Source organism: Cotesia typhae, unplaced genomic scaffold (genome assembly GCF_013202065.1).
Source record: "Cotesia typhae breed Kobodo isofemale line unplaced genomic scaffold, CoteBio_Ctyphae contig_81, whole genome shotgun sequence".
In the NCBI taxonomy this organism is placed as follows: Eukaryota; Metazoa; Arthropoda; class Insecta; order Hymenoptera; family Braconidae; genus Cotesia; species Cotesia typhae.
In genome coordinates, this window is record NW_027423768.1 from 34744 (window position 1) to 46787 (window position 12044).

At 26.3% G+C, this 12044-nt stretch overlaps 2 protein-coding genes across 5 annotated transcripts; one reads left to right on the plus strand and one right to left on the minus strand.

Annotated features, from left to right (window-relative positions):
* Positions 1-1221: 1221 nt before the first annotated feature.
* On the minus strand, positions 1222-5136 carry LOC141533051 (casein kinase I). 4 transcript variants are annotated; one of them, XM_074251721.1, is made up of 6 exons: positions 4139-4894; positions 3796-3905; positions 3465-3687; positions 3072-3365; positions 2742-2973; positions 1222-1519 (listed from the first exon to the last, which is right to left on the minus strand). In XM_074251721.1, exons 1-6 carry the CDS (start codon positions 4265-4267, stop codon positions 1509-1511), a joined length of 999 nt encoding a protein of 332 aa, XP_074107822.1. In that variant the 5' UTR covers positions 4268-4894; the 3' UTR covers positions 1222-1508. The 4 variants fall into 4 exon arrangements, with proteins under 4 accessions (XP_074107822.1, XP_074107821.1, XP_074107820.1 ...); XM_074251720.1 differs by lacking the exon at positions 1222-1519 and adding an exon at positions 5012-5136 and having other exon boundaries at positions 1841-2973; positions 4139-4506; XM_074251719.1 differs by lacking the exon at positions 1222-1519 and having other exon boundaries at positions 1841-2973; positions 4139-4506; positions 4586-4898.
* Positions 5137-6501: 1365 nt separating this feature from the next.
* Mitofilin (inner membrane mitochondrial protein mitofilin) lies at positions 6502-12015 on the plus strand. Its single transcript, XM_074251726.1, has 15 exons — positions 6502-6818; positions 7164-7243; positions 7318-7365; positions 7442-7657; positions 7718-7785; positions 8430-8537; positions 8761-8971; positions 9056-9464; positions 9535-9669; positions 9814-10066; positions 10162-10320; positions 10977-11080; positions 11156-11343; positions 11418-11614; positions 11817-12015. The coding sequence occupies exons 1-15, from the start codon at positions 6765-6767 to the stop codon at positions 11819-11821; spliced, it is 2235 nt and encodes a 744-aa protein (XP_074107827.1). The 5' UTR covers positions 6502-6764; the 3' UTR covers positions 11822-12015.
* Positions 12016-12044: the final 29 nt, after the last annotated feature.

The following is a 12044-nucleotide window of genomic DNA, read 5'->3' on the forward strand; positions in this document are numbered from 1 at the left end:
ATTGATAAATAATGAAATGAATGAAAGTATGAGTTGAAGACTTTAAATAGTCTTAGTTTTTAAGCTTATAAATAAAAAAAAAAAATATGTATTTAGTTTGACAAATGTAACGGTGAGATGAGAAACAAGAACTTTAAGAAAAAACAAAATGATATAAAGAGATAAGGAAAAATGATAAATATATGAAATAATCTATGCCAAATTAAATGCTTTAGAAAAAATCGAACTTTGATTTTCTCTTTTTGTCGATAGTAATAGTCAAAAATTTTTCGACTTCGTTTGTCAAACTAAACATTAAACAATTTTTTTTTCTATTTATTGGTATCTGGAAAATAATATCACTTATTTTTTTTTCCATAAAAATAATACTACGTTTTTTGTCCTGGAAATTTCAATTAAGTGTACCAATTAAATCAGTCCATTCTTTACTTATATTATGTCAAGTTCCATATTGTCTTAAAATTTTAATTATTTCTGAATTCTGAAAATTCAACATCTTTGAAGCTCTGTGCTTTAATAGTTAGAAATCAATTGAAATTAGTCTATGGAACTCTGATTGCAGTGAAAGAAGCTATTTTTAGTGAAAAAGTAACTAACTAATTCCGTCCAATCGGCTCATCATCGTTTCAATTGGCTGAAAACGCTTTGAAAGTTTCACTTACAATTAAGAAAATTTTACATAACTATTCTTTGCAATAAATACTAAATAAAGTAAGTATATTTACCGATAAACTAAAAATAACAATTACTAATCATAACTTTGAAATTATTTAATCAAATTAAGCTTGAAAATTTTGAAAATAATAAACATTTATTATACAAAGAAGAAAAAAAAATTTTATTTTACATTCATTTTTATTTGACAAAATTCATTGAAGTGTTGAATTATATATATAAATATATATATATAAAAAAAAAGTAGAAATACTAAAGCTTGAAATTATTTTAACTTAATTTATTTTCAAAATACGTCGACAAATCAGAATTATAATTAATAGTTAATTAATTTTACATATTTTTAATACTTAAATGAAAAATTTTGAAAAACTAATAAACAATTTTTCATTTTCGTAGGTATTATAATGTAAAAAATTCCAGTATTAATTATAAAATGAAATTTTCATAAATTTTAATTTGGCATAAACTAACCAATATATATATACATATATAATATATATATATATATAGTATTTGTGTAAGAATAAAATAATATCAGTGAAGTCTTACAACTTTTTTAATAATTATTATTTAATTGATAAACCTTATATCTATCCGTTTTCCATTGATTTTTAGAATTAAACAAACCTAAAGGTTTATTGAATTCGTTTATTTACTTATTTAGAATTATCTCTAAATCGTCCTTGAATGATCTTCTCAAATCTTATTGAGTCGCTCGCACTTGAGACTCGGGCTCGCACGGTTGTTCGTTGGGTTAATTGGGTTATGTATCATGATTGAGATACCACAGTGATCGCTTTCGGGTTTGGTGCTATCACGGAGTTAGTGTTTTAAGGCGCTCCTGTAACAGATTCGAATAGATGTCCCAATCACAAAGGATTATTACGATTGATCAATCAGAATACGTTTACTTTTAAACACCAGCATTTTTTTCTAGTTTTAGTCATTGAGCGAATTATAAAATATCTATAATTATCTAAATAGTATTATAATATAACAAATCACAAAGATAACAATAAAAAATAAATTAAAAAAATTCATTAAATAATTAATTATAAGATATCTTAAAATTGTTTCAATGACTGCCAGCTTAAAATAATGAATCCAGAGTTGTAGGGTATTAAAGTCAAAATTGTATTTGTAAAAGAGAGACAGAAAAGAATTGATTTCATTTTTGATATAATTATGAAAGTTTTTTTTTTTTTTTTTTTCCACTAAAATATATAATTAAACTCATCTGATGAGATAAGGGTCAATGTAAGAATTTATTTAGAAAGAGCTATTGAATATTTATAATTTCCACTTAATTGTTTGTTTTCAATTCAATAGTTACTACTGACTGTTCTAACAATATCACGACAAATGTAAAGGCTGTGATTATTTTTTATTTAAGAAAACACTATATTGCTGGATTGATTTTCTTTATTTTTTGTTTTATTCAGCCTTATGTATTATTTTTAATAAAAAAAATCAACAGCTTTGTAGTCGAGTCAATCATGGCATGTCGCGTTATTCTTCTGATACCATTTTTGTCTTCTAATTTTGAGTTTAATCAAGTTAAAATTCTGTTTTTTTTTTTTTTTTGACCTTGCTTCATAAGTTTTCAAACAATTGTGTTACATTACGGCAAATTTAATGAATAATATTTTAAAGTGCAGCATAATTTCATATGCATAATTACTAATTTCAATTAAAGATTAGTTAAAAAAGTTTTTTTTTTTTTTTTTTTGTTAACACTATAAATTTACTGGTAGATCGTCTGTACCACATAAATAAAAAGAATTAATTTTAAGTAATGTCATTGATGAAATATTCACAAATTTAGGAATAATAATGACAAAAATAAATTTAGTAATTAAACAGTAAAGCAAAAATGAAAAATGATCCGTCAGGGCTTTTAACGATATTGTAAAACAAAATGACTCGATAGAAGAAAAGATATCAGAAAAGAGAAAGCGAAAAAAAGAATAAAAATAGAAAACGCATAATCTAGAGAACATCGAACGTCTCTGGATTCCTCTGTGTGCTTGTCTGTGCGTTGGCTAGAGCGGTTGTCTGCTGACCTTGGCCTTGTGCTCCAGGAACAGCTGTACCAGTAACTCCAGATACTGCTCCTGGGAGGGCGATTCCTGCTTTCTGTTTCAGCATTGTCCAATCAAAAGTGTAGTCGTACTGATGATTTAAAGTACGGAAGAGAATTCGGAAGAGCTGCCGGAGATACATGTAGTCAGGGCTTTCATCAAATCTTAGTCCCTTGGTATAGTTTATGTACATTGCAAATTCTGCTGGGAAGCCCTGAGAAATATTGAAAATATAATTATTTTAATATGAACAATATTAATTTGATTAACGAAAAAGATGAAAAAAAAAAAAAAAAAAAAAACAACAATTACTTTGCACAAAACTTCAACAGGAGTGGACATTTTTTTCTCACTTATTTTTTCGTATTTTTGTTTTTTTGTTGCTGCTTTCAAACCTTGCCAAGGAAGTGAACCTCTATTGAAATACATGAGAACGTATCCCAGTGATTCCATGTCATCACGCCGACTTTGCTCTATACCAACATGCGCATTTATTGATGCGTACCTCGCAGTACCAGTTAAATTTTTATCTTCACGATATAATATATGACACCTTGTACGAGTATCTCGGTATTTTTTCGCTAACCCAAAATCAATAATGAATAACTAAAATAAACAAAAAAAAAAAATAATTTTTTTTCATTACTCCAATCGTTAATAAATATTCTAAGCAATGAGTTATTAGTTATTTGTTTGATAACATACTTTATTGCAATGACGACCAATACCCATTAAAAAATTGTCTGGCTTGATATCTCTGTGAATAAAGTGTTTACAGTGAACAAATTCAATTCTACCAATCATTTGATCAGCCAACATAAGCACCGTTTTAATTGTAAACCTTCGTGAACAGAATGTGAAAAGATCTTCAAGTGAAGGACCAAGTAGATCCATTACCAAAACATTCCAATCACGTTCTTGCCCATACCTACATTTCGAAATTAACAATAAAATGAGTTCCAATCAAGATTTATTATTTTTCCTAAAAATTTATCAGATCATGTATATATATATATATATATAGGTAAGTAGTTACCAGCGTATATGTGGAATACCGATGCCTCCATGTAATATTTTATATAATTTTGATTCATAAAGCAATTGTGGGTGACGTGCTCGCACATTTTCTAGTTTGACAGCGACTTCCTGCCGTAAAACAAAAGAAAGACAGATGGTATAAAAATATTATTCTTATTTCATTTCGAAAGATACATTATACATAGATGGATATGTATGTACATAAAAATATGTGTGTATATACTTAAAAATAAATTTTGATGTACTAACAATCGAAATAAATTAAACAAAAAAAAAAAAAAAACAGATACTTATACGAAGAGAGAAACAAAGAATAAAATAAAACTGAACGGTATTCTCACCTCGCCATTTGAAATGTTGATGCCAAGATAAATGTCACCAAATGAACCAGATCCAATTTTTCTCATAAGTCTGTATTTTCCACCAACAATAAATTCGCTCTTGCCCAGCACACCACCGAGCATCGCCATGCTTTCTCTTGTATTTTAGTCTAAATAGGAAAACACACCCGTATATACTCTTTTCTTTTCTTCACTGGCCGTCGTTTTCGGTCGATTTATTTTTTTCTCTTTATTTCTCTCTTATCTAAACGCAAGCACACTCTGATATACGTTTTAATATCGTTTACTAAATTTATTGATAAATCTTGTTGGTTTGTTGAATTTGTCAATGCCGTGATTAAAAGTATTTCATTATCCACGAGAGAGCACTAGAAGGTACCAAACATTGTCATGAATTTATCAATATTGTAATTAATATAAAATAACCACAACACCAATTATAATTACATTTGACTTTACAATTATTTAATTTAACATTAGATATTTTAACAGAAGCTAAATAATGTTGATTACACTCCTGTATTACTAAGTTATCGGTTGAAATTATGGACAAATGGTTGGCGAAAGTCACTAGTGGCACAGTGAACCCCACCAATTTGTCGACATTTTCATTCTCTGCAAACTCAGAGAATGGTGTAAAAGGACAGTATATTAAAATAACTCAAAAACTAGAAAGATAAACCAATCAGAGTTAACAGTGATCAACATGAAGTGAGCAACATGAACAAAAAATGGGCTGAAGTGGGAAATGGCCGGAAGTGATGCGGCAACTACATGCTATACGTTTTTTTTTGTTTCTCCACTGCTTATAGATATATGTGAATATTTTTGTTAATTTTTAAATCTACTCTTATTATTACAATACTTTCTTACCGCTTGATTACGAATTATTATCAATAATTATTTTATTCGATTCGGTTCTTTATGACAAAATGAAAAACGATCACTAAAAATAATATTAACCGAGAATGACAGCAGTGCTTGCGTCATTGACCTTTATATTTCAGGACCGTACACACATCAAATTATCGTTCACAAAAGTATACTATAGATGGCTTTGGTTTCAAGGAGAATTGAAATATCCACCAAGCGCGGTTCGCCGGTTCGCAGTTCAAAATGGCTGACAGAAAAACTTTTTAAAAATCACAACAATTTTTTATCTACAACTTATAAAGTTATAAATGTTAAAAAAAAAAAAAAAGTTAGCGGTTAGGTGTCAATTTAAAAAATTTTTTTAACAAATTAATTACAAAAAAAAAAAAAAATGCTTCTAAAAATTTTCACTTGTAATTTTTATTAATTTTCATATGTGAAACTTTTTAATTAAATTTTTTTTTAATAATTTAATTGCTATAAAATTCCAAAAAAATTTTTAATATTTGTCAACTTCAGTGTTATTAAATCTTTTATAAAATTTTCCTATTCATTTAGGAACAACCGCCCAGATCTCTATATTAACTGAAATTTGATCAATGTAATGTTCACTTTAATAAGAAAATGCATGATATTTAATTTAGCTATCAATTGACAGTTTTTTATATTTTTTTTTTAACAAATAAAAATTTGTTCCAAAAAGTTATTTTTAAAAAATTGCATTTTTAGTTTTTTAAAATTTGTAAATGTCAATATCAACTATTTGCCAAATTAATTTTCATAAAAATGTTTGAAACATCGATGACAGTCATAAATTAATGATTTTTTTTGGATTGTTGGTAGATTTTTTTTTTTAAAGCTAGTTCACATCCATGATTACGCCATTTCTGTCAACTTGCAATTAAAGTTGAACGTGTCCTCCAAGTTTGATGTAAATGTCAAGGAAATTTGCAATGAAAATTTCAGTAAAACTAAAATAAAGAAATTCGTTTTTCCACGTTAAAATGTTTAAAGTTTGAAAATTATGAATGAAAATATTAAATAAATGTATTTTCAGAAAATTTTTTTTTTTTAATTACGTCTTAGATAAATTTTTAAATCAAATAAAATAAAGTTTTCGAACTACTAACCATTCTGAAAGCTTTGTAATAGTTCATATGAAAAATTTTTTAAAAAGTAATTAATAAAATAAAATTTCTAAAAATGCATTTACTTCAGTCCACCTTTAAGCTTCGGTCTTGTAAGAATTTATATTGATTTTTCTAAAAATGACAAAATTAATTTATAATTCCTGTTCCATTTATGAATTTTCCTCATTTTAAAGTATTTAAATATCTAATAGATGTTTTGGATGTAGTTATTTATTTTTATATAGATTTTTCAGAAAAAAGTTGATCAAAAACCCTGAAATACTTTTAGAATTTTAGCCTAAGGTGACATTAACTACCTGAATACAGGAATACAGGTATGGAGTGCTGTACAACAGTCATTAGCGAAACTCAACATTGGTGCTGCCTGCACTCTGATCTTTCGACGATTTGAAAATAAAACAAAAATTCAGTTCATCAGCTGTTTTTAGTTTTCAAAGAAAGGGCAAGCAGCGAAGCGCAAGAAAAAGCATAAAAAATGGGAATCATTTTTAAAAACTGTCTTAAATAATATTTCAATATTTTGCATTTCTGGATTATTGCTTAAATTTTTACATTATAAAAATATAAATTTTTTATAAAATTTGATTCCGGATTAAAATAAAATGTATCGTGTCGGCTTTAATGTTTCGAAAAATTCATTTTGTCAAATTTACAAAGTAAGTATTTTTTATTTTATTAGAGTATTATGTTATAATTCAATATTTACATAACATTTATGAATTTACGAATTTCTTTATAATATGCATCATATTTATTTATTATTATATATTAATATATCTGATATTACTTGTAAAAGAATATTTATTCAACATATATACTTCTAAAAATTACACTGCAAGAGTATCATGAGGTACATAATTAAATTTAAAACTTAACCTTTCTAAATTGAGCATTGCTATATCCTAAATTTTATATATAATTCTATACAATTTAATTTAACTTATATAAAATTTAATTTTAACACACCTGTCATAATTTTAAACAAAAATAATTACTTACAGGTTGAGAAATTTGATAATTCAAGGTTATATTCAGCGGTTCGGTGCAAAGCTTTGCAAAATCGCAGTAATGTCGAAAACAGGTATTAAAAATGTATAATTATTGATATTCACTGTGTCAAGATTTTATTAACTAATATTGCAATTAAAATTTTAGATTGTCGCATCGTTTATTAGTAAGACATTCATCAGATGGCTACCAAAGGTACTAGTAGTTTTTTTTTATAGATTTGTTAAAGTTGAAATTAATTAATTGTAAAATTTACTTTTAAAAATTACAGCAGTAAAAAAAGTAAGAGTCGAATCGGTCTCTTGGCTGTCGGTTCACTTGCATTAGGAACAATCGCTGTATTAGGATATGCAAAGAATGATAGAGAATTTAGAGACACTCTTGATAAGTGGATTCCTGGAGCTGATGAAACAATAAAATTGATATTTTTAGAAGAAAATTCTTTCATAGCTTACATTCGTGATTTTTTCAACAATTTCAAGCAAAGGTACGAGTTTATAGTTTGTCTCTTTCAATTTGAATTCTTTTAATAAATTTTTTCCTACAGTGTCCCGTTTGGAATTTTTGATACTGCAAAAGAACCTGAAATTATGAAACCGAAAGAAGAAAAAAAAGGTTAGGAAACAATTAAAAAAACACTTTTTATTTGTTATAAGTGAATTTTATTTACAATTTTTAATAAATTTCGAACTCGTTTTTGTCGTATTAACGCAATTTTTGTTAATGTTTTAAGTAGTGTATAAATCATGTAATAATGCTTTTTGAAAAATTAGTATTTTATTGACTAGAAGTAATTTTACTAATTAAAATATTATTTTATTTAGTTACGTTAAAGCAGAGTGTATTATTTTTTTATAGATTTACAATATTAATTACATTTTATGTTTTTCTTTTTTATTAGCATTTCTTAGTATTATTTTTTTATAGATTTACAATATTAATTACATTTTATGTTTTTCTTTTTTATTAGCATTTCTTAGTGAATTCGATTTTTATTGATGAGTAAATTTTCAATTTCTCCGAACAGTTGGCAAAAAATATCCAATAAAATTTAGTACTGTTCTTTGCAACAAAATTATTCATTTAATTACATCAAAAACTTTATTAAATTAAAAAAAAAAAAAAAGTTTTTTCAACAGATGTTTTGTTTTGTATTAAAACGGCCTGTAATTGATGTCCGTTTATTTATTTAACTGCATTCTTATGAAAATAATTCTAACATTATTATTTTTTACCTTAATCATAACTAACATTCTTAGCTTCAAAAGCAATCATTGAGGCGCCAATTGAAACGAAGCAAAAATCCGAAATTTCAGTTAACACTGATAATAAACCGAAAAAAGCAAAAAAAGACGTAATAGAAGCTGGTAGGTAATTTATATACTTATATTATGTTCTTAAGTTCAATAATAAAGAAGAAAGATGTAGAAATTTATTAAAACTGCTTGTTGATTAACGATTATTTGTTTTAATTATTTATTCACTAAGTTGTTAATAGTTTTTTTGAGTATCAGTAATTATTACAAAATAGCATTAATTTTAATTTTTGTGAATACATCAATTATATATTCCATATTTTATTTGATTCAGAGAACAATCTTCCTCGTCCATCTTCAAAAGATTTGAATCAAGTGAAAGCTACGAGCCTAGATGATTTGAAGAGATCATGCAGTCAATTAGCTACAAAAGCAATAAGTGAATATGAAAATGCTATACAAGTTGTCACCAATTACAATCGAGCAATTGCAGAAGTTGTTGAAGCTAATGTTTCAACTGGACATTCATCGTCAGTTTGGAAAAGGTATTTTCATTAAAAGCACATTTTTCGAAATTGATTTAACAAACCAATCTTCTGAAGTAAAATTTTTATTGAATTGGCTTATAGATTGAAAGAAGATACAGAGAAGCAGAAAAAAATTACCCAACAAGTTGATAAATCCACCTCTGATGCTGAACAAGAAATAAAACAATATTTGAGTTCCATGAATTCGAAATTCGATTTACCCGATACAATGAAATTAGAAGCTCGTAACTTCATTGATAAACTTTTGACTGATCTTCATAAAGCTAAAAAAAGGTATGAAGACGAAAAATCCACTGTGAAGATCACTGAAAAATTCATGGATAAAATGAAAACTGCTAGGCAACATTTTCATGAAGAACTTCAAATATTGTTCCCTGATATGAATGTAAACGATGGACTATTGCCTAGTAGTGACAAAGCATTCGATCTCTTTGTACTTTATATGTATAACAAAGTCAACTATCTGAAATCAGAGTTGGATAAACTTGAAGTTCGTAAAATTTGAAATTACCTTTCGTTCATATCAAATTTTTATTTATTAATTTATTTTTTTTGCTTAGACCATTGGGAATGAAAAACTGAAAGCTGCATTGAATTTCTCCGGGGCAAGTGCGGATGATATCAAAATAAATGAAATTGTTAGTAGAGAATTAAAAAAAGAAAAGCGGCTTCTTCAAGAAGAGTTTGATAAAAAGGTAATATTTTATAATTTTACAGTAAATTTTCATTTATAATATCATTCAAATTACTGACATGTACAAATTAAATTTTTTTCTTTACACTTTGTAAATTTTTAAAAATCACATGAGCCAGATTTAGTATTCTAAAAATTTTTATAGCTTCTATATAAATATTTTTATAGCTTTTGGAAGAAAGAAAAAATTTTTATGGAAGAACTTCGTAAGCAACTGAAACTCCAATCTCAGATTAATGCAGATCAACTGAAGGAAACTCTTGAATTAAAAGAAAGAGAAACTGAACGGTTAGTAAACCAAACTCTTGAGGAACGATTAGAAAATGAATCAAGCAATTACAAAGCACAACTCGGAGTAGTTGTTGGGCGTTTGCGTGGATTAGATGAAGCCCTTAAATGTAAGTACTGCCTTATATAGCAATATTTTAGTTACATTATTATGACATACGTTTTTAAAATTGATATTAACTAAATATTGAATTCTTATTTCTAGTACGTTTATCGGAAGAAAAAGGAGCATGTGAAGTACAAGTACTTTGGGCTGCTTGTCAAGCATTAGCAAGAGCAGTAAAAGCTACACCACACAGTATTTTAGATGATCAACCACTAAGACCACTGGAGTTAGAAATCAAAGCCGTTTCAAAAGTTGCACGTAAGTTTTTTTTTTTTTTTTTTTTTTTTTGTTATTAATTTGCAATGACATAAGATACACTGAGAAAAAAATTTCTCTTTAAAAAAATGAGCAGTATTGTAACAAGAAATAAATATGTGGAAAATTTTCAACAATTTTATTCTTAAGTTGAATAAATCAGAATTTTTCTCATAGTAACTTTCTTGTTGAAAAAAAAGTTTCTTTGGTTTGGAAAAAAAATAATTTTAAATAAACAACCTGCGAGAATCTTCATTTAAAATTGTTTTTTCCTAAATCTAGAAAAATTTTGATTTCTTCAGTTAAAAAGTAAAATTATTGAAAGTTTTCAACAAATTAATTTCTTCTCATAACATCTTTTTAAAAAAAAAAAAATTTTTTTTTTCTCAGTGTAAGGTAAAAGACCCAGTTATTGACTCTGGCCTAATTGACACTTACAATTTTATTTTAGTTTAAAAAAAAAATCAACTTTAATAAATTAATAAACATAATTTTTGAATTATAAATTTTAAGATAATTAGTTTTATAAAAACATTTTATTTTTTTAATGAGAATAAAATTGCAAGTGTCAAATACCTAGACCAGTATCAATAGCTGGGTCTTTTACCTTATATCAAAGTTTAATAAGTACGTCTAAAATACATGTATTTTTTTATTAGCTAAAGAAGATACTCTGGTCCAAGCAACTCTTGCTGCCATACCTCAAGAAGCTGTAAAAAGAGGTGTTTTTACAGAAAATATTCTAAGAGAACGATTTTTAAAGGTCAGTTAAAAAATTAATTTATATATCTTTATTTATGCCTGAAAAAAAATTAGTTTAAAAATATCTTAATTTTAGGTTGAACACATGGCAAGACGACTCGCTCTTGTTCCCGAAGAAGGTGCATCTTTACCAATTTACTTCTTGAGTTACCTCCAAAACTTTTTACTCGTTAAAGCTGAAACTCCTATAACAAAGAGTGAGCTATCTGATGAACCAATTGACGTCAATAAACTCGATACATACGATATTTTGAACCGTGCAAGGTAAAATACTGTTATTGATGTAGTTTCCAATCATTCTATTTTACATATATCACATGTCATTTTTAATTTTATAGATATTGGCTCGATCGAGGAGATTTAAAAATGAGTCTCAAGTATATGAATTTATTGAGTGGAGCTCCAAGAAGCGTAGCTAAAGATTGGATGAATGAAACAAGAATTTTATTAGAAACACAACAAGCAGTCGACACTTTAATTGCTTATACTGGAGCTATAGGACTTTTATTTCTTGGTAGCGAACAGCCAAAAAAAGGTTTGTTAGTTTACATATAATGACTAAAATTATAAAATTTTCTATTTTTAATATTCTTAGTGTATAAATTATTTAAAATGAAAAATACTGATTAAATTTTTAATCAATATTATATTTTGATTTTCATACATTAAAAATCAAGTCAATGTAACATTTTATAACTCTAAAAATATAATGAAAAAATTTAATATTTTGATTACAGGTTGATCATTAATTAATGAACGAAATATTAATTAATCTGTGCTTCACTGTTCTATCAATAGCGAGCGCAGACATCAATACGATATGAATTTTATATTCAGCCAAGAAAAAAAATAGATATTTGTATAATTTAAAAATTAGTAATGTATATTTGAATATAATTGTTGACACAGATAATTAAAAATTAAAAAATCTTAAAATTTTACTCTACAATAATAACATCTATTCT